At 49.4% G+C, this 20350-nt stretch overlaps 1 protein-coding gene across 8 annotated transcripts in view; it reads right to left on the bottom strand.

The window, feature by feature from the left end:
- Window positions 1-20267, bottom strand: part of SGSM2 (small G protein signaling modulator 2) — a 45755-nt gene extending 25488 nt beyond the window's left edge. For all 8 annotated transcript variants that reach the window (XR_013535418.1, XR_013535417.1, XR_008481436.2 and 5 more), the window contains exons 1-2: window positions 20031-20267; window positions 13888-13963 (exon numbers count right to left, since the gene is read on the bottom strand). Coding sequence is in view for 4 of the 8 variants with exons in the window: in XM_035299382.3 (XP_035155273.1) it covers window positions 13888-13963; window positions 20031-20087 (133 nt within the window). In the remaining 4 variants the exon portion in view is untranslated. The remainder of the gene's footprint in view (window positions 1-13887; window positions 13964-20030) is intronic.
- Between the last annotated feature and the right edge of the window lie 83 nt (window positions 20268-20350).

Here is a 20350-nt window from a genome sequence, read left to right on the forward strand (position 1 = left end):
TTGAGACAGAGTCTTGCTCTGTCGCCAGGCTGGAGTGTAGTGGCACGATCTTAGCTCACTGTAATCTCGGCCTCCTAGGTTCAAACCATTTTCCTGCCTCAGCCTCCAGAGTAGCTGGGACTACAGGCATGTGCCAACATGCCCAGCTAATTTTGTATTTTTAGTAGAGAATAGGTTTCACCATGTTTGCCAGGCTGATCTCGAACCCCTGACCTCATGATTCACCTGCCTTGGCCTCTCAAAGTGCTGGGATTACAGGCATGAACCACTGCGCCTGGCTCATCTCTACTAAAAGTACAAAAATTAGCCAGGAATGGGGGCAGGCACCTGTAATCCCAGCTACTTGGGAGGCTGAGGCAGGAGAATTGCTTGAACTCAGGAGACAGAGGTTGCAGTGAGCCAAGATTGCACCACTGCACTCTATCCTGGGTGACAAGAGCAGAACTCCATCTCAAAAAAAGAATAAAATAAAATAAAGAATAATAGTCTCCAGTCCCACCCAGTTTGCTGCAAATGCCATTAATGGATTCCTTTTTATGGCTGAGTAGTATTCTACTATATATATATGTATACATACATATACATATATACACACACATATACACACACACACGAATATACACACCACAGTTTACTCGTTGAATGATGGGCATTTGCCACCCTGGTTTTCTGGTAGCCTTTGGAGTCTGGGCCAGCTGAGCCCAGGTACATTTCTCTACCCTGTTGGCCCATCCCATCCTGCTGACAGGAAGGCTCCAGGAGCTGCAGCTCTGAGTGGGCAGGGGCGTCACTACATTAACTCCAGCACACTGCTGTGGATAGCCCCTCTGAAGGTCTGGTGCCATCTTTCCAGGGAAAGACCAGGAACTGCAGACCCAGGATAGCCCTGGGGCTTGCCTTCACCAGCCTCTCGTGTGACCCCAAAGTGCATCAAGTTATGTAGCTTAACAAATGTGACACGGGGCAGGGCTGGAGACCACAAATGCTAATGGAATCTATAGGGCCCCTGCCCGCAACCCCTTATACACCAATTTAACGATTCTAAGAGGCCTGATTTAGAGTGGAGGAGACACCAGGAAGATGGAGATGGAAGGGACATGGGGAACTGCTGAATCCACTCATACATGGCTCATGGGAGGGCCAGATGCCGCAACCCGCAGAGATGCAATATGGCACTCTCTATTAATGCTGCAGATAACCTCTGACCCAGTAACCCCTCTTCTGAGAATCCATCCTACAGCTATAACTGCATGAGTATTTCGTTATAACAGCAAAAGACTGGAAACCATCCACATGCCCATCATAGGGGACAGGTTAAGTAAATATGGCACCTCTCTATAGCAGAGTATCAGGCAACTCTGAAGAAGAATGAGGATGCTCTCTAGGAATGAATAATGAAAAGCTCTCCAACAGCAAGATGCAGAACCATATAATTCCATGACACCTTTTAATTACAAAAGGGAGGTGTGAACAAAGAATACCATCTTTTTTATTAGTATAAAAACCTTTAGGCCAGGTGCAGTGGCTCACATCTATAATCCCAACACATTGGGAGGCCAAGGTGGGGAGATCACTTGAGCCCAAAAGTTTGAGACCAGCCTGGGCAACATAGGGAGACCCCGTCTCTATAAAAAATGTAAGCATTATCTGGGTCTGGTGACATGAGCCTGGATCACGGAGGCAGAGGTGGGAGGACTGCTGGGGCCCAGCACACAGAGGCTGCAGGGAGTTGAGACTGCACCTCTGTACTCCAGCCTGGGTGACACAGTGAAACCCTGTCTCAAAAAACCAAAAACCAAAACAAAAACCCAACAAAGGCAAACCTCTAGAAGGATGCATGAGAAACAAAAGTGGCTGCCTGTATAGGGCTTGTGCAGAGAGAGAAGTGGGCAAACAAGTGCAGAGAAAGGAGTGACACTTTTCACTGTACACTTTTTTTTTTTTTAAGTCAGAATCTCGGCTGGGCACGGTGGCTGATGCCTGTAATCCCAGCACTTTGGGAGGCTGAGGCAGGAGGATCACCTGAGGTCCAGTGTTCAAGACCAGCCTGACCAACCTGGAGAAACCTGGTCTTTACTAAAAATACAAAATCAGCCAGGTGTTGTGGCACATGCCTGTAAACCTCGCTACTTGGGAGGCCAAGGCACAGAATCGCTTGAACCCGGTAGTTGGAGGTTACAGTGAGCTGAGATTGCACCACTGCACTCCAGAATGGGCAACAAGAGTGAAACTCTTTCTCAAAAAAAAGAAAAAGAAAAAGAAAAAAGACAGAGTCTTGCTCTGTCACCCAGGCTGGAGTGCAGTGGGCACGATCTCTGCTCACTGCAACCTCTGCCTCCCAGGCTCAAGTGATCCTCCTACCTCAGCCTGTCAAGTAGCTGGAACTACAGGCATATACTATGATTTTATTTTATTTATTTATTTTTATTTTTAGTAGAGACAGGGTTTCATCATGTTGTCCAGGCTGGTCTTAAACTTCTGAGCTCAAGTATTCTGCCCATCTCACCCTCCCAAGGTGCTGGAATTATAGGCGTGAACCACTGCACCCAGCCCCATTGTAAGCTTTTTGTATGGTTTTGATTTTTGAACCAGTTAAATATATTGCCAACTCAAAATTAATTATAATAATTCAGTAGGTGACCAGCACTAGGGTTCCCATCATGAGATGATGCCAGATATTCTCTCCAATCTCGGTGTGAATCAGAATTCACAAAACCCAGGAAGGCTAGGGCTGCCCATGGGCATCCCATCTTTCACCAGCTCCCTCAACAAATAGGATCTGTGAGATGGTTTGGTTTCCCACCACGAGCGGAGCATTTGGGCTCTGCATAGGGCAGCAGCAGGTGACCTGAGCTGGGCAGGGATTAGAGAAGCGATTCAGGAGCTCACAGAAATGAACTAAAGCTATGGCTGCCGTGAAATGCAGCAGTGGCTGGGAAGGGGTCATCCATCAGCCCTCAGAAGCAGGGCTGAGTCTGTAACCTCATTCTGCCTTGGCTCTCATGTGCATCATATCTATATCTAAAGCTGCACTCAGCAGCCTGGACAAGCCCAGCCTGGTAACAGTGGGATCCACTGAATGGTCTTCAGAGGATTAACCCAGTTTGCTTGAGGTACAGGGACAGAGCATCCATAGCACAGCCTGACATGAAACTGGGCCCGAGATGCTCGGCCAGGCATTGGGGATGGGAGGACAGCAAGCTGACAGGTGTGGCCTGCTCCCCACCTCTGGCTCAGTTTCATGACAGGGGAGTTCAGCTGCCTCCACACAGAACCCAAGTGAAGAAGTGCAGGCAGAGCAAACAGCCTCAGGTGGTCCATTCTGGACCTGGGCTCTGAGAGACACTAGTTAGAGCAGAATTCAAAAGCTGAATGCCTGCCTGGGGCTGCTAGTTCAGGAGAGTGGAACCAAGATTGCCCGGAGAGGAGCAGCCTTCCTGGAGATAAAGGAATGGGTGAGTGGCCTCTTTCAAGTAACAATTGAAGGAGAAGAAGAATCAAAGACGCTTTACTCAACTGCCCGTGGAAGGAGTCAGTGTTTCATCTCCCACAGATGAGGTGAGAGGAACAAAAAGCCATCCCCAGGCATCACCTGTTCCTCTCTTCCCCATTTCTGAGTGGCTATTTCCACCCAGGGATTTGTAACGACCGCCTTCACTAAGAATGAGCATTTCTGCAGTAACTAGGGTACATTTTCTCTCAGCCTGCACTGGTGATATTGGTTGTTTGCTTCAACTTTGGAAGGCATTCAACCTTGCTCAAACCCCAGAACAAGAAAGCAACATTCCCATCCAGACTCTGATTGGGAAAATAAAGAATTGTCCTGAGTTTCTGGAAACTTGAACCCAGGTGGCGGAAATATAATCCATGCTACACATGCCATTGTCCTTGCCCTGCTGGAGATGTAAGACGGTCTGCACACAGCGTGCTCGTGGTGGCTACCCAGAAAACCAGGCCCGGGCCAGCCTCTCGTGCACTGGACACAGATGTAGGCACACTCAGCTGGCTGGGCAAGGAAGCCACTGCCTCACGAGTCTTTCTGGACACCAGGAGCCCGCTGTCTGATGACCAGAGCTTCGTCTGCACAAGGGCCAACTCCTCAATGCCAATGCCCCTGTCATCTCTACTCCTGGGTAGACTAATCCCTGGGCAGCACAAACTTGGAGCAAGACAGGGATCAGTTCAAACACTGGCTCCTCTCCTTACTGGCTGTTTGACTTTGGGCAAATCACTAAACCTCTCTGAGCTTCTGCTGTAATTAGAGAGCAAATCAGGCCCCACCTCAATGGGCACTGGGTGACAGAAAGTAACAGCATATGGCAAGGTGCGAAAGGCTTCTTGGCCACTGCTTAGCAAGCCGCAGGCGACGTATAAGAGCTAGTGCCTTCCCTCCCTGCACTTCACGCCCAGTCCCTGCTGTCCTCTTGTTCCTAGGGATGGTACAGGTAGAATTCTCTCTAAAGTCCCCTTCTACCTACAGACTGGAGTCCTGCCCTTACACCTTTTCTTTCTTTTTATTTTTCAGACAGAGTCTCGCTCTGTCGCCAGGCGCCAGGCTGGAGTGCAGTGGAGAGATCTCAGCTCACTGCAACCTCCCCTCCCAGGTTCAAGCAATTCTCCTGCCTCAGCCTCCCAAGTAGCTGGGACTACAGGCATGTGCCACTACACCCAGCTAATTTTTGTATTTTTAGTAAAGACAGGGTTTCACCATGTTGGCCAGGATGGTCTTGATCTCTTGACCTTGTGATCCGCCCACCTTGGGATCCCAAAGTGCTGGGATTACAGGTGTGAGCTACTGTGCCCAGCCTCTTTTTTATTTTTTATTTATTTTGAGATGGAGACTCGCTCTTGTTGCCCAGGCTGGGGGGCAGTGGCACAATCTTGGCTCACTGCAACCTCTGCCTCCCAGGTTCAAGTGATTCTCCTGCCTCAGCCTCCTGAGTAACTGGGACTACAGGCACCCGCCACCATGCTCACCTAATTTTTTGTATTTTTAGTAGAGATGGAGTTTCACCATGTTGACCAGGATGGTCTCTATCTCCTGACCTCATGATTAGCCTGCCTTGGCCACAAAGTGCTGGGATTACAGGCGTGAACCATCATGACTGGTGTGTGGTTTTTTTTTTTTTTTTTGAGGCGGAATCTTGTTCTGTTGTCCAGGCTGGAGTGCAGTGGTGCAGTCTTGGCTCACTGCAACCTCTGCCTCCTGGGTTCAAGTGATTCTTCTGCCTCAGCCTCCCGAATAGCTGTGACTACAGGTGTGTACCGCTACACCGGACTAATTTTTTTGTATTTTTAGTAGAGATGGAGTTTCATCATATTGGCCAGGCTAGTCTTGAACTCCTGACCTCAAGTGATCCAGCTTGCCTCAGCCTCCCAAAGTGCTGGGATTACAGGCGTGAGACACTGCATCCTGCCTCCCTTGCACCTTTTCGAAGACATTGCTCCAGCAAACTTCTCTTTTCTATGCCTGTAATTTTCCCTATTAGATACTTCCCATGTGAATATAAACATTCCACAATTTCTCCAACTTAAAAACAATCACCAAACTGAGTGATTCTATCAAGGTTAATAGAGAAAAAGTAAAAACAAAACAAAACAAAACAAAAATCACCATCACTTTCGTTGGCCTATCCTCATTCAGGCACTGCCCCGTTTAGCTGCTCCCCTTTATGTAAAATTTCTCGCCGGGCGCAGTGGCTCAAGCCTGTAATCCCAGCACTTTGGGAGGCTGAGGTGGGTGGATCACGAGGTCAAGAGATCGAGACCATCTGGTCAACATGGTGAAACCCCATCTCTACTAAAAATACAAAAAATTAGCTGGACACGGTGGCACGTGCCTGTAATCCCAGCTACTCAGGAGGCTGAGGCAGGAGAATTGCCTGAACCCAGGAGGCGGAGGTTGCAGTGAGCCAAGATCTTGCCATTGCACTCCAGACTGGGTAACAAGAGTGAAACTCTGCCTCAAAAAAAAAAAATTTCTCAAGAAAGTTATCTACACTTAACCATCCCTTTCTCCTGTTCCTCCCATCCTCTCCTCCCCCTGTAAAAAAATCATTTCGTTAGGGAAAATTCCAACCATACACAAAAGTAAAGGGGACAGTATAACCAATTCCCACGTACTCATTGACCAGCTTAAACAATGATCAAGTCGCAACCCATCTTGCTTCAGCTATGCCACCTCCAGTTGCTGTTTCCTAACACTGGACATTCTGAAGCAAACTTTAGACATCATATATATTTATCTCTAAAAGAGAATTCTTAAAAACATGTACTTATACCTTTATTGCACCTATAAAATTAGTAACAATTCCTTTATGTTATCTAATTTCCTTATTGAGTTCCTGATGTTCAAATTTCCCTGATTCTCCAGATGCTCCAAACTTCCAGAAACATAGATTCCCAGATGGAATCCTGGGCAAGTCTCGAGGAGGCTTTATGGGAAAGGTTGTAAGGATTTACTTTGTTTTTTTTTTTAGAAGGAGTCTCACTTTATTGTCCAGGCTGGAGCACAATGGTGTGATCTCGGCTTAATGAAACCTCCATCTCCTGGGTTCAAATGATTCTCCTGCCTCAGCCTCCTGAGTAGCTGGAATTACAGGCGTGCACCACCACACCCAGCTAAGTTTTTTATTTTTAGTAGAGATAAGATTTCAATATATTGGCCAGGCTGGTCTCGAACTCTCGACCTCAGGCGATCCACTGGGCTCAGCCTTCCAAAGTGCTGGGATTACAAGCATGAGCCACCTTGCCGGCCTAAGGTCACTTTAGAAAACAAAGCAGATGTGGGGTGGTGTGGTGGCACACACTTGTAATCCCAGCACCTCAGAGACTGAAACGGGTCGATCACTTGAGGTCAGGAGTTTGAGACCAGCCCGGGCAACATGGCGAAACCCTGTCTCCACAAAAATACAAAAAATTAGCCAGGTGTGGTGGGGTGTTGACCTGTAGACCCAGCTACTTGGGAGGCCAATGAGAGAATTGCCTGAACCCAGAAGGTCGAGGCTGCAGTTCACACCACTATGATCACACCACTGTACTCCAGCCTGGGAGACAGAGTAAGATTCCATCTCAAACAAAACGAAACAAAACAAAACAAAAAGCAAAGTAGAATGTGACTGAGCAGGTGCTGCACAACCAGATCCACGCTGTGTGCTTTGCCCACACTGCTCTTCTACTTACAGTGACCTTCTGGGGTAGGCTCAGAGATGAGTACCCGTGGTGCAGCCAGGACATGAACCCAGATCTGTGTGACCCCAAAGTCCCAGGTAGGAATACCCCCATTTGCCCTCCATGATGCCCCAAGATGGGGTGAGGGGAGTCAGCTCCTTCAGAGGTCCTTCCTTCTTCTGAGATCATTTCTGGATGGAAGGCAGAAGTCAATCCGCTCCCCCTTTGGGTGGAGATAGGGTCTTTGTTGCCTAGGCTGGTCTCGAACTCTTGCAAGGGATCCCCTGTCCTCAGTCTCCAGGAATCCCTTTTACTGAAAAGAGATAGGATGAAGCCTGCCTGGAGTCTGAATCTCAGAGTGTGCTGAAATCTCTCTGGCTGCAATATTCCAGGGGAGGCAAGCCTCTTCTCTCCCTTAGCGTCTCCCTGCCTTTCCCCGAAGGAGCTCACTGCAGGGCAGACCTTCCTGGCTAATGAAAGCTGCCTAGCAACAGGAAGCTGGTTCATAAAGCCTGATGTTATTCCCAGCTCCACAGACTCCACCATTCTCGAATGACAGCTCATCCTCAGTCTGAAGCAGCCCTCACTTTGACCCATTTGCACACAGGAGGGCAGGGATCTGGTGACTGAGGAGGCAGGTTGCTGCATGGCCTGGGCCCTGCCTCAATCCCTGGGGGGTGGGGAGGCTGAGGTCCTAGCAGATACGACTGGCCTGAGAACCTGCTCTGCCTGGCCAGAATCCTCTCTGTGAGCCTCTGAAACTGGCTCTACAAGCCAAAGGTTAAAATGCAAACTCAGTGCCCAATCAGAATAGAGTAAAGAGAAACACTATAGAGCCGGGTAGTGGAATCCCCAGCTATTGGGAGGCCAAGGCAGGAGGATACAGGAGCCCAGGACTTTGTCACCATTCTGGGCAACAGAGCAAGACCTCATCTTAAAAAATAAAAAAAATAAAAATAAATTTTAATAGGTAATAAAGAAAGAAAAGAGGCCAAGCGTGGTGGCTCACGCCTGTAATCCCTTCACTTTGGGAGGCTGAGGTGGGCAGAACATAAGGTCAGGAATTCGAGACCAGCCTGGTCAACATGGTAAAACCCCATTTCTACTAAAAATACAAAAATTAGCCGGGCTTGGTGGCGGGCACCTGTAATCCCAGCTACTTGGGAGGCTGAGGCAGGAGAATCGCTTAAACCAGGTAGGTGGAGGTTGCAATGAGCCAAGATCGAGCCATTGTACTCCAACCTAGGCAACAAGAGCAAATTCCATCTCAAAAAAACAAAAGAAAAGAAAAATAAGAAATACTGTGGAGGCAGACACTCCTAGATCAGAGCCGGAGGGGAGAGCAGACCCAGAGGAATGATGGCTTTGCCAAGGCTCCTGGGTTGATGCCTAAATTACCCCCGATCCCTGATGGCAGGAGAATAACTGTGTTCTCTTTAACTACATGTATTACTATTTCAGATGCAGAGCTGAAAAGTGAAACTTAGGACCATTTGCTGTTTAACCCTGACACTGAGTGCTCTACCCACAAGCACAGGTTAAAGGCACCTTCCCCTCCAGGGGAGAGGGTAACAGGAGATATTAGCCTATACTTTATTTCTTTACATTAAAATTGAAAAATCCAAAGACCACATTATGGAGCAAAATGTAAACCTAACATGATGTTTTAAGATAAAAAGGATGTATCAAAGATTCCTCCCCACAGTGGTGGCTTTGGGGTTTTGTTTAAAAGAAAAATGAGGCCAGGCACAATGGCTCACACCTGTAATCCCAGCACTTTGGGAGGCCGAGGTAGGCAGATCACCTGAGGTTGGGAGTTTGAGACCAGCCTGGCCAACATGGTGCAACCCCATCTCCACTAAAAATACAAAAATTAGATGTGCGTGGTGGTACGCACCTGTAATCCCAGCTAATCCAGTGGCTGAGGCAGGAGAATTGTTTGAACCTGGGAGGCGGAGGTTGCAGTGAGCTGAGATAGCGCCACTGCACTCCAGCCTGGGCAGCAGAGCCAGACTTAGTCTCTCAAAAAAAAAAAAAACCCAAAACAACAACAACAAAATGAGACAGTGTCTCTCTCTCTCTCTCGCTCTCTCTGTGTTGCCTAAGCTGGAGTGCAGTGGTATAATCATAGCTCATTGCGGCCTTCACATCCTGGGCTCAAGTGATTCTCCTACCTCAGCCTGCAGAGTAGCTGGGACTACAGGCATGCACCACCATGCCCAGCTAGTTATTTATTTTTTTTATAGACTGGGTTTTATAATATTTCCCAGGCTGGTCTCAAACTTCTGGTCTCCCGCCTCAGCCTCCCAAAGCACTGGGATTGCAGGTGTGAATCACCATGCTTGGCCCCATAGTGATAGTTTTGAGTCCATTCTCTAAGTGCCACCCTCCACTGGTAAGGAGGGGCAGTTACATAGGTTCTGATCCTCAGGCCTGGGAATAGCACACAGAGACCCGCCCACCCCAGCACCAGCCCGGTTTGCCAGAGAAACTTCCACACAGGGAAGTTTCTACTTGCAGAGGCCTACTGCACACCCAGCTTCTGGACAGACAGGGTTAGGAACAACCACAGCAAATACTCAACGAAGCATCCTTCTTGCCAGTCCTGGGAGTCTCGCCCCTCCCCTTGGGTAACAGGAATGGGGGTCTGGCTGGAAATTTTCCTGGGTTTGCCCATGGTGAGGTCTTGACCCAGTGATTCTTCAGTTCCATTTCTAAGGCTTTCCAGGAAGGCTCTGCTTTTTCCATTTAAATGTCTGTATTCTAAGAAGCTCAGAGAAGCTACTGCTGAGGCCTGGCTCTCCTCCGTCATCCCCTAACCCTCCTCTGCCAAGAACAGTGGGCCAGTGTGGAGTCGAGGGGCCCAGTACACAAGTCCCTGGGAACAAGGGAGCGTGGTGTTGCCGGCTGGTAATACAGTCTCCACAGACCTCACTGAGCTCCTGACCTCTCAGCACGCTTTCTATATTCCCATTTCTCTGACAACAAAGCTTAATTCTGGACGTGGCTAGGGCAGTAGCAAAGCATAGTTTAAGTCTGGATCAACTTCAGACTAACACTGCATTTCAGAGCATTTTTCCACGGAGTGAGGGAGCCTGGCACATCAGCATCTCCAAAAAGGCAGAGGGGTGGTTTTGATCAATACCTCCCTAGCCTTCCCTCTCCTCCCCCACAAGAATCTCTCAGGATTCCTCCATGCCAGGCAATGGAAATAGCTGGCAGGCAGAGGAAAAAAGGTTGATAATCAATGCTTTCAACAAACCTTAGTTTGAGCCCAAACTGGGCTTTATCTCACCACTGAGCACCAATTTTGACAAAGTGTAAGGATTCCTCTATCCATGGGCCTGAGATGCTGTGGCCTGACTTAGCCCGATACTGCTGGAACCTCTCCTGCTCCTGTTCTCAGTGACTGTACTGAGCCCAAAGCAGAGGCAGCATGCTGGCAGAGGCTGGCACAGGCCTTTCATTTGGCCCACACATTTTTTTAAAATGGAATTAGCTGTCAGCATTTAAAAAGTAGGAAATCGGCCGGGCGTGGTGGCTCAAGCCTGTAATCCCAGCACTTTGGGAGGCCGAGGCGGGTGGATCACGAGAGATCGAGACCATCCTGGTCAATGTGGTGAAACCCCGTCTCTACTAAAAATACAAAAAATTAGCTGGGCATGGTGGCGCGTGCCTGTAATCCCAGCTACTCAGGAGGCTGAGGCAGGAGAATTGCCTGAACCCAGGAGACAGAGATTGCGGTGAGCCAAGATCGCGCCATTGCACTCCAGCCTGGGTAACAAGAGTGAAACTCCGTCTCAAAAAAAAAAAAAAAGTAGGAAATCGGCCTGGTGGCTCACGAGGTCAAGAGACAGAGACCATCCTGGTCAACAAGGTGAAACCCCGTCTCTACTAAAAATAAAAAAATTAGCTGGGCATGGTGGTGCGCGCCTGTAGTCCCAGCTACTCGGGAGGCTGAGGCAGAAGAATTGCTTGAACCAAGAAGGCGGAGGTTGCGGTGATTGTGCCATTGCACTCCAGTCTGGGTAACAACAGTGAAACTCCGTCTCAAAAAAAAATGTAGGAAATTTCTTTTTCTTTTTTTTGAGATGGAATTTTGCACTTGTTGCCCAGGCTGGAGAACTTGGCTCACCGCAACCTCCGCCTCTCGGATTCACGCAATTCTCCTGCCTCAGTCTCCTGAGTAGCTGGGATTGCAGGTGCACGCCACCATGCCTGGCTAATTTTTGTATTTTTAGTAGAGTTAGGGTTTCACCATTTTGGTCAGGCTGGTCTCAAACTCCTGATTTCAAATGATCCACCCACCTTGGCCTCCCAAAGTGGTGGGATTACAGGGGTGAGCCACCACACTCAGCCCCTGTAGTCATTTTTTGTCTGGCCCCGTAAGCATTCAATTTAGTATTGGTGGCACTAAGGCACCTCCTGTGTACTGAAAGAACAGGGCTCCTCTTACTCCTGGGCAGTTTAGAAGCCTAGAAACTCAAGGGCCTGGTTCTATTTTAGCTACTGAAACTGGCTGAAAGCAGGAAAACGATTCCTTTGGAGTTTGATATCCCTGCCTCCTGGAAAGAGCCCTGGGCTTCCAGGCAGGAGACAAAAGTGAAAGGCCTACTACTCTCCAGAGGGCTCGTGGACAGACTGGAAAGCTGACAGTTTCTTCTCACGCTAATGGCCTGAATGTGAGAAATAGGCAGTGTTTCTCCTGCCTCAAGCCCCCTTTCCCTCATTCTCCCAGGGCTACCCACACATGGCGCCCATGCACAAGCTGTTTGCCCCATTTGTTGTTTTCTCTAGTGTGTGTGCTTTGATGAAGCCTAGCACCAAGCTATGCATAACTGTGCTGCCAGCACAGCCCTTCTGGTGACAACAGACACTAGCGAGTGTCAAGGGAACACAGCACAGGTGGAAAGGAAGACAATTCTCTTTTTTTTTTTTTTCTGGGATGGAGTCTCGCTCTGTCACCCAGGCTGGAGTGCAGTGGCACAATCTTGGCTCACTGCAACTTCTGCCTCCCGGGTTCAAGTAATTCTCCTGCCTCAACCTGTCAGTAGCTGGGATTATAGGCATGCGCTACCACACCCAGCAAATTTTTGTATTTTTTGTAGAGACGGGGTTTTGCCAAGTTGGCCAGGTGGGTCTCCATCTCCTGACCTCAGGTGATCCGCCCACCTCGGCCTCCCAAAGTGCTGGGATTATAGGTGTGAGCCACTGCACCCGGCCAAGAATTCTAATACTCTTCAAAGCTGCTTATCATAAGACTGGCATACTTTTTTTCTAGAGCATAGGTTCTGCTAAGAAAAACTGAGGTCAAGCTGTGTCTTGTAAACCTGGGAATCATTATTACATCATCTGGAAGAACTGGGAAAACCTTCCCAAAGGGACATGGTGGGAAGTCAAGTCCTACAAACCTACCTTCAGCCTCAACACCCAAAGAAGGAGAGACAAACATTCTCTGAGCACTTGCAATGCCAAGAACAAGTGAACATCTACCTGCATCATCTCATCCCTTCAACAATTCTTCCAGGTGGGAATCATCACCCTGCTTCCAGAGGAGCAAGCTGAAGGTGAGAAAAGTGAAGAAACTTGTCCAAGACGACTTAAAAGGCAAGACACCAGGATTCAAGCCCCAGTCTGTCACTCAGACTCTGCTCACAAGCCGCCTCTCCCTGACTGCCCTTCCACATCTGTTTTCCTTACCAACTTATCACGTGATGAGTTATTACATGATGTATTTACTTGCGCATTTGGTTTCTGTCTGTCTCCCCAACAGAATGTGAGCTCCTGCGGCAGAAACCGTCCATCCTGTCAGTGCCATTTCCTTACAGGGTGAACAGCGTCTGGCACCTGGGGAGCCCTCGCTGGGTGTCTGCCGCTGGACGAGGGGAAGGGCAGTTCTATGTGCTGTACCACACTGCTGTCAAAAAGCAGCCCTCATCTGTTCTTTCATTCCTTTCCCTTCCACAAACCCCAGCACCAATCTCAGAGGCCAAGGAATACCACAGAGAGAAGGCAAATGATTCCTTGTCCCTTCAGATGGGGAGTTTAGAAGAAGCTCAATTCCCAGAAATCCAAGAAAATTCTTTGCAGGCTTGCTCCTGCAAAGGCAAAAATCTTCCCGAAGAGGAGGCGGCAGTGGCTATGAGGGCCTCTCTCCTTTCTGAGGCTGGAAGGCATAGCCGCCCCTCCTAGTCCGTGCTCAGGCTCTTGCATCCAGAAATGTGCTTGGAATTAGGATGATGGAGCAACGTGGGTGGGATTAATTAGAACCTGAAAGTGGCACAGACAGCATCCAAAAAGCACAAACCACTCCCTGAAGTTAAAATAAAGACAAATCAGAGCAGTGGTTCTTAAACTTAAATGGCCTAGGGCAGTGGCTCTCAAAATAGGGTCCTCAGACCTGCTAGAATCACAAAGTCCAGGGTTGGGACTCAGAAATCTGTGTTTCAACAGGCCCTTCAGGTGACTGTGATGCACACTAAAATTTAAGAATTACTACCCTGTGGAAATGAAAATATACAGATTCTTGACCTCTGACAATCCTGACTTAGCAGGTCTGCAAATGGGGCCAAATAGGATTTCAAAAGCTTCCAGGCTGACTTGGACCTGCAGCCATATTTGAGAACTTCTGCACCCGAGGACTCATCTTTTCCTGGTCCCAGGCCAGTGTCCTCCGCTCTAGACCCGCCTCCCACCATCCTTTAGTTGCTCACTCACCACATAAAGCAATGATGTGGCTGCTGTCTTCATGCACAAACTTCCTGGTGACAGCCTCCTCCATGATTTGCTTCACCTGTGGACACAGGACAGCATCAATGATTTTATTATTATTTTTCCTTATCAAAGACCTCTGGGCAAATAAATAGTTTGGTTCTGCCCTCTGGTCTGAAGGTCACTTTCAGAGATGACAGGGAAGGGAGGTGTGGGGAAGCAAAGTTTATTCAGCACAGCCTTTTGGAGAGGAAAGCAGGAAGAGATGCCACAAACCCACTGACCAATCGGTGCAGATGTTCCAGCCCAGGTGGAAGTATCCTGCCTTGGGGAACAGGGATAGGATGCTGTTTTCTCATCAGTACTCAGGTGGAGAAAGGCTTCTGGGCAGACATACTGTCCTTTAGAGACAAATCATCTAGATACGGCCTGTAGATAAACAACCAGCCCCTCCTTTCTCCCTATTCTCCAAGGTTAGGGGTAGGTCTCGTGCCTCAGGGACACCCTCTATGTGCCCAAAAGCCCAGCCTTCTTTCCATCTAGGGTCTAAATTTCTGTTTGGGGTTCTGACCTGGATGTAAACCTTTTCAAATACCTTGTAAGGTAAATAGTCATTTCTTTTTTTTTTTTTTTTTTTGAGATGGAGTCTTGTTCTGTCGCCCAGGCTGGAGTGCAGTGGCCTGATCTTGGCTCACCCGAAACCTCTGCCTCCTGGATCCAAGCAATTCTCCTGTCTCAGACTCCAGAGTAGCTTGAACTACAGGTGAGCACCACCACGGCCCACTAACTTTTGTATTTTTACTATAGACAGGGTTTTATCATATTGGTCAGGCTGGTCTTGAACTCCTGACCTCAGGTGATCCACCTGCTTTGGCCTCCCAAAGTGCTGGGATTACAGGCGTGAGCCATTGCACCCAGCTGGTCATTTCTTTCTTCAAGAAAGTACTTAAGGCCAGGCATAGTGGCTCACGCCTATAATTCCAGCACTTTGGGAGGCTGAGGTGGGTGGATCACGAGGTCAGGAGGTCAAGACCATCCTGGCCAATATAGTGAAACCCAGTCTCTACTGAAATACAAAAAATTGGCCAGGTGTGGCGGCATGCACCTGTAGTCCCAGCTACTAAAGAGGCTGAGGCAGGGGAATTGCTTTAACCAGAAAGGTGGAGGTTGCAGTGAGCTGCACTACTGCACTCCAGCCTGGCGACAGAGCAATACGTCAGCTTTAAAAATAAAAATCCCAGCACTTTGGGAGGCCGAGGTGGGCAGTTCACCTCAGGTCAGGAGTTTGAGACCATCCTGACCAACATGGAGAAATCTCATCTCTACTAAAAATACAAAATTAGTCAGGCATGGTGGCACATGCCTGTAATCCTAGCTACTCGGGAGGCTGAGGCAGGAGAATCTCTTGAACCTGAGAGGCAGAGGTTGCAGTGAACCAAGATCACCCCATTGCACTCCAGCCTGGGTGACAAGAGCGAAACTCTGTTTCAAAAACAAAAAACACACAAAAAAACAAACAGAGAAAGCACTTAAAAAGAAACCTTTTTTTTTTTTTGTTTTGTTTTGAATGGAGTTTCACTCTTGTTGCCCAGGCTGGAGTGCAATGTTGCAGTCTTGGCTCACAGCAACCTCTGCCTCCTGGGTTCAAGTGATTCTCCTGTCTCAGCCTTCTAAGTAGCTGGGATTACATGCATGTACCACCACATCCGACTAATTTTGTATTTTTTACTAGAGACGGGGTTTCTCCATGTTGGCCAGGCTGGTCTCGAACTCCCGACCTCAGATGATCTGCCCGCCTCGGCCTCTCAAAGTTCTGGATTACAGGCGGGAGCCACCACACCCGGCCAAAAGAAACCTTTTTAATTGATGTGCAGTAAACATAAAAAAGCACTTATATCACAATTATACAGGTTGGTGAATTTTCACAAATTGACTACTACTGGGAAATCAGCAGCTAGAGTAAGAAACAGAACATGTGACCAACACCCTCACCCCATCATGTTCCCTGCTAGTCACTGTTCCCACCTAAGGGTACCCACTCTCCTGATTTTCAACATAATCATTTTGCAGATTTTTACACTTTTTTTTTTTTTTGAGATGAAATTTCGCTCTTTTGCCCAAGTTCTAGTGAAGTGATGTGTTCTCGGCTCACTGTAACCTCTGCCCCCCGGGTTCAATTGATTCTCCTGCCTCAGCCTCCCGAGTAGCTGGGATTACAGGCATGCACCACCACGCCTGGCTAACTTTTGTATTTTTAGTAGAGACAGGGTTTCCCCATGTTGGCCAGGCTGGTCTGGAACTCCTGACCTCAGGTGATCCAGCTGCCTTGGCCTCCCAAAGCGCTAAGATTTCAGGAGTGAGCCACCATGCCCAGGCTGGGTTTTTATACTTTTTATGAGTAGAATCACTCAGTGTGTAGTGTTTTGTGACTAGTTTCTTTTGCTTATCTATGTCATTCTGAAGTTTGTTCACATTGTATATAGCTGAAGATTGTTCATTTTCCATTGTGTGAACATACAACCAACTGGCATTTGGATGGTTTCCAGTTTGGGGCTGTTACATTGCTGAATGAACATTGAGGATATGTCTTTTGATGAACATATGTTTTGGTTTTATATTTCTAGGCAAGGAATGTCTGATGCATATACTTTGCTTTACGAGATATTGCCAAATTGTTCTCTAAAAAGTGGTTATGCAGGGCAAGGTGGCTCACACCTGTAATCCCAGCACTTTGGGAGGCCGAGACGGGTGGATCACGAGGTCAAGAGATTGAGAACATCCTGGTCAACATGGTGAAACCCTGTCTCTACTAAAAATACAAAAATTAGCTGGGCATGGTGGCGCGTGCCTGTAATCCCAGCTACTCAGGAGGCTGAGGCAGGAGAATTGCCTGAACCCAGGAGGCGGTGGTTGTGGTGAGCCAAGATTGCGCCATTGCACTCCAGCCTGGGTAACAAGAGCGAAACTCCATCTCAAATAAATAAATAAATAAATAAAAAGTGGTTATACCAGTTTACACTCCCATGCGTGAGGTTCTGATGCTTCCCAACATTTAAGCCAAACACTGCTGATGTTCTGGGGAACCTGCTCCAGGCAGATACTAGCACTGGCGATGATAGAGATTACCTAGTATAGAATGTCACACATAAAGTGAGCCCTGGGCAGAGCTAGTCTTCTCCATTCTTTGGACAGGAATGTCATGTTCTGATGCTCTCCAGGCTCCCAGGACCCTGGTTCAGGACTGCATAGTTTGGAGGGTGGTAGAGCCTGGGGAGGCGGGAAGAAGGACTTGGAGGCCCCTCCCTGCTGGAAACTGCTCAGGTAAATGGGGGTAGATCAATGAACGTACTCTAAATTGCTAAGAGCTTCCCAAATGGCCGGGCGCTCACACCTGTAATCCCAGCACTATGGGGAGCTGAGCTGGGCGGATCACCTGAGGTGGGGAGTTTGAGACCAGCCTGACCAACATGGCGAATCCTGTCTCTACTAAAAATACAAAATTAGCCAGGCATGGTGGCACATGCATGTAATCCCAGCTACTCGGGAGGCTGAGGAAGGAGAATCGCTTGAACCCAGGAGGCAGAGGTTGCCATGAGCCAAGATTGTGCCACTGCACTTCAGCCTGGGCAACAAGAGCAAAACTCTGTCTCAAAAAAAAAAAAAAAAAAAGCTTCCTAGATTACCTCCTAAGGGGTGTTTGCATTCAACAGAGGATAATGTCATAGCTAAAGACCTGGAGGCATCTCGAGCAGGCTGATGGGGCAGATTTTGGGGTTAGGAGGATCTGCAGATACCCCTAGAATTATACCAGTGGTTCTTTGCAAAAGGCCAGCCTTGTCTACCAGTATCCCTGCTGTTTCTCCTCTCAGAAGGGACAGGATATGTTTCTGTAGAAATCAAACACTGAAGGAGGAAAGGAGACCCAGTGAGTTCAGAGCAGGTCAACCTTTGTCGGGTATGATACATAGCTGTGGCATATTATGACATTTCTCACATTTTCTCTGGAATCACTTTCAAAGCAGTATTGTCCAGTTTCTAAGTACTGGTGGAAAGAGTCATCATCCTCTTAAAAAATATTTCCCGGCCGGGCGCGGTGGCTCAAGCCTGTAATCCCAGCACTTTGGGAGGCCGAGGCGGGTGGATCACGAGGTCAAGAGATAGAGACCATCCTGGTCAACATGGTGAACCCTGTCTCTACTAAAAATACAAAAAATTAGCTGGGTGTGGTGGCGCATGCCTGTAATCCCAGCTACTCAGGAGGCTGAGGCAGGAGAATTGCCTGAACCCAGGAGGCGGAGGTTGCAGTGAGCCGAGATCGCGCCATTGCACTCCAGCCTGGGCAACAAGAGTGAAACTCCGTCTCAAAAAAAAAAAAAAAATTCCCATTATCTCTGACTAACCTCCAAATTTGGATCACAGCTATAATCCCAGCATATCCATCTCTAGTGTGGGTTTAGGAACTTTTCTATTTTATTTATACTGTTCAAGTCTCTGTCACCAGATTGCTTCCTTTTGGAGGAGAATCAAGATTTCTCTTTTCATTGGGAGAAGAGAATTGGGGCTTAAATGCTGATTTGATATACCCCTGGTCTCTTCAGAGCAAAGATCTATCTAATGAAGTTTCTCCCACAAGCTGGAAAGGTTATGGCATCAACATCTTTGCCAAGGGGAGGGATGGGAACAAACATTAGGGCATAGTAACCAGGCCATGGCTAACGCATGAGAACCATCTAGCGCTTTCCAGGATTTTCCGAGAGCCCAGGCTCTTCTCCAATCCTGAAACTCTAAGAAGGGCTCCACTAAGGGAAACTTTTTGTTGAGACTGAGTCTCACTCTATGGCCCAGGCTGGAGTTCAGTGGCTCCAACTCGGCTCATTGCAGCCTCTTCCTCCCAGGTTCCAGCAATTTTCCTGCTTCAGCCTCCTGAGTAGCTGGGATTACAGGCACGCGCCAAGACGCCCGGCTAATTTCTGTATTTTTAGCAGAGATGGGTTTTGGGCAGGCTGGTCTCGAACTCCCGAGCTCCGGTGATCCACCCACCTCGGCCTCCCAAAGTGCTGGGATGACAGGCGTAAGGTAAAGTTTTATACACAAGGTAGACAGCATAGAGAGAAAGAAATCTCTACACGGAGAAGTTAAGTCACTCACTCAAGGTCACACAGAACTAGTCCAGACTATTCGAAAATGTATGCTTTCCAAACACCAGGCCCGGAAGCCTCCAAAATCAGCACATTTATTTAGTAAACAGCCACGGTGTGCCTACAGTGGGTCAGGAACCCAATACCAGGCTGTGGACGAAAGAGAGGGTCTCCTGCCCTCGTGGAGTATACTAAATGGGCAGACAATAGCCTCAGAGGCAGGCAGGGGAAGGAGGCCCAACTCATTCTAATCTGGGCTGCAGGCTTGAACTCTCCAGCTCTCATATGGGAGTGAGTCATTCATATGGGCACTGCCCGCCACCCGAAATGGAAATGGGTTTCTGGGCAGGTCAAGGTAAATGAAGTCAGTAGAAGGAAGGACTGCTTCTCTTTCTGAAGTAGGCAGCTTCCCTCGAAAGGGAAAAACATCCGAGCATTACAAACAGTTCTCAAACAAACCCCTGTTCCCTGGGTAAGGAGGTGGGCGTGGAGGGAACAGTGAGGTGTGCCGCGAACCCCTCCACTCCGTAGCTGGAGGCACAGCGGAGAGGGCAGCGTCGGACGAGAGGAGGGGAAGCTCAGCCAGCGCGACACCCACTTGGGACGAGAGGAAGCTCGGCCCGCGCGACACCCACCTGCGCCGCCGGAGCTCGCCCGGACCCCGCCCCCTCCCCCGGAGGCGCGGGCACTGAATGGGCAGCTCCGGTTCCAGCCATCCCCGCCACCCCTCCCCCGGCCTCGAGCTCCCAGCGCCGCTGCCGTCACAGGGCGGGGAGCCGCGGGGCTGCGAAGCAAACAAGCCCAGAGCGCCGGCCGGGCCCCTCGGGCCGAGGCGGGGGCTGCCCTCCCCCAAGCGAGAAAGGGGAGGGAGGCTCGGCGCATCCAGGACCCGCCCCGCCCGGCTGAGCTTCGGCCCGGGTGCCCGCGCCTGGGGGTGGGCGCGGACTTTTCTGGCCCCCTGGGCCGCGCTGGCGAGGGCGCGAGCTCCCCGGGGTCCTTGCCTCGACTTACCTCCTTCTTCACGTTCCACAGCAGTTTCTCTTTGACAGCGTCCTCCGCGCTGCCCATGGTGTGGCAGGAGGCGGCGCCGAGCGGCCCTCCAAGCCCCCGCGCCCTCGCCGCCTCCGCGCCTCTCGGCTCAGCGCCCCACGCGCAAGGCGGAGACTCCGCCCGTCGCGCTCCCGGCCCGCAGCCGCCGCCGCAGCCACTGCCCGGTGCTTGGCTCCGCAGCCATCTTCCGAGCCCCGCAGACGTCAGGCGGCAGGCCCGGCCCCTTCCCACAGACGGAGGGGGGTTGCGCACAGCGACGGGGGATCGGGGCGGGGAGAGGC

This window comes from Callithrix jacchus, chromosome 5, assembly GCF_049354715.1.
Source record: "Callithrix jacchus isolate 240 chromosome 5, calJac240_pri, whole genome shotgun sequence".
Classification (NCBI taxonomy): Eukaryota; Metazoa; Chordata; class Mammalia; order Primates; family Cebidae; genus Callithrix; species Callithrix jacchus.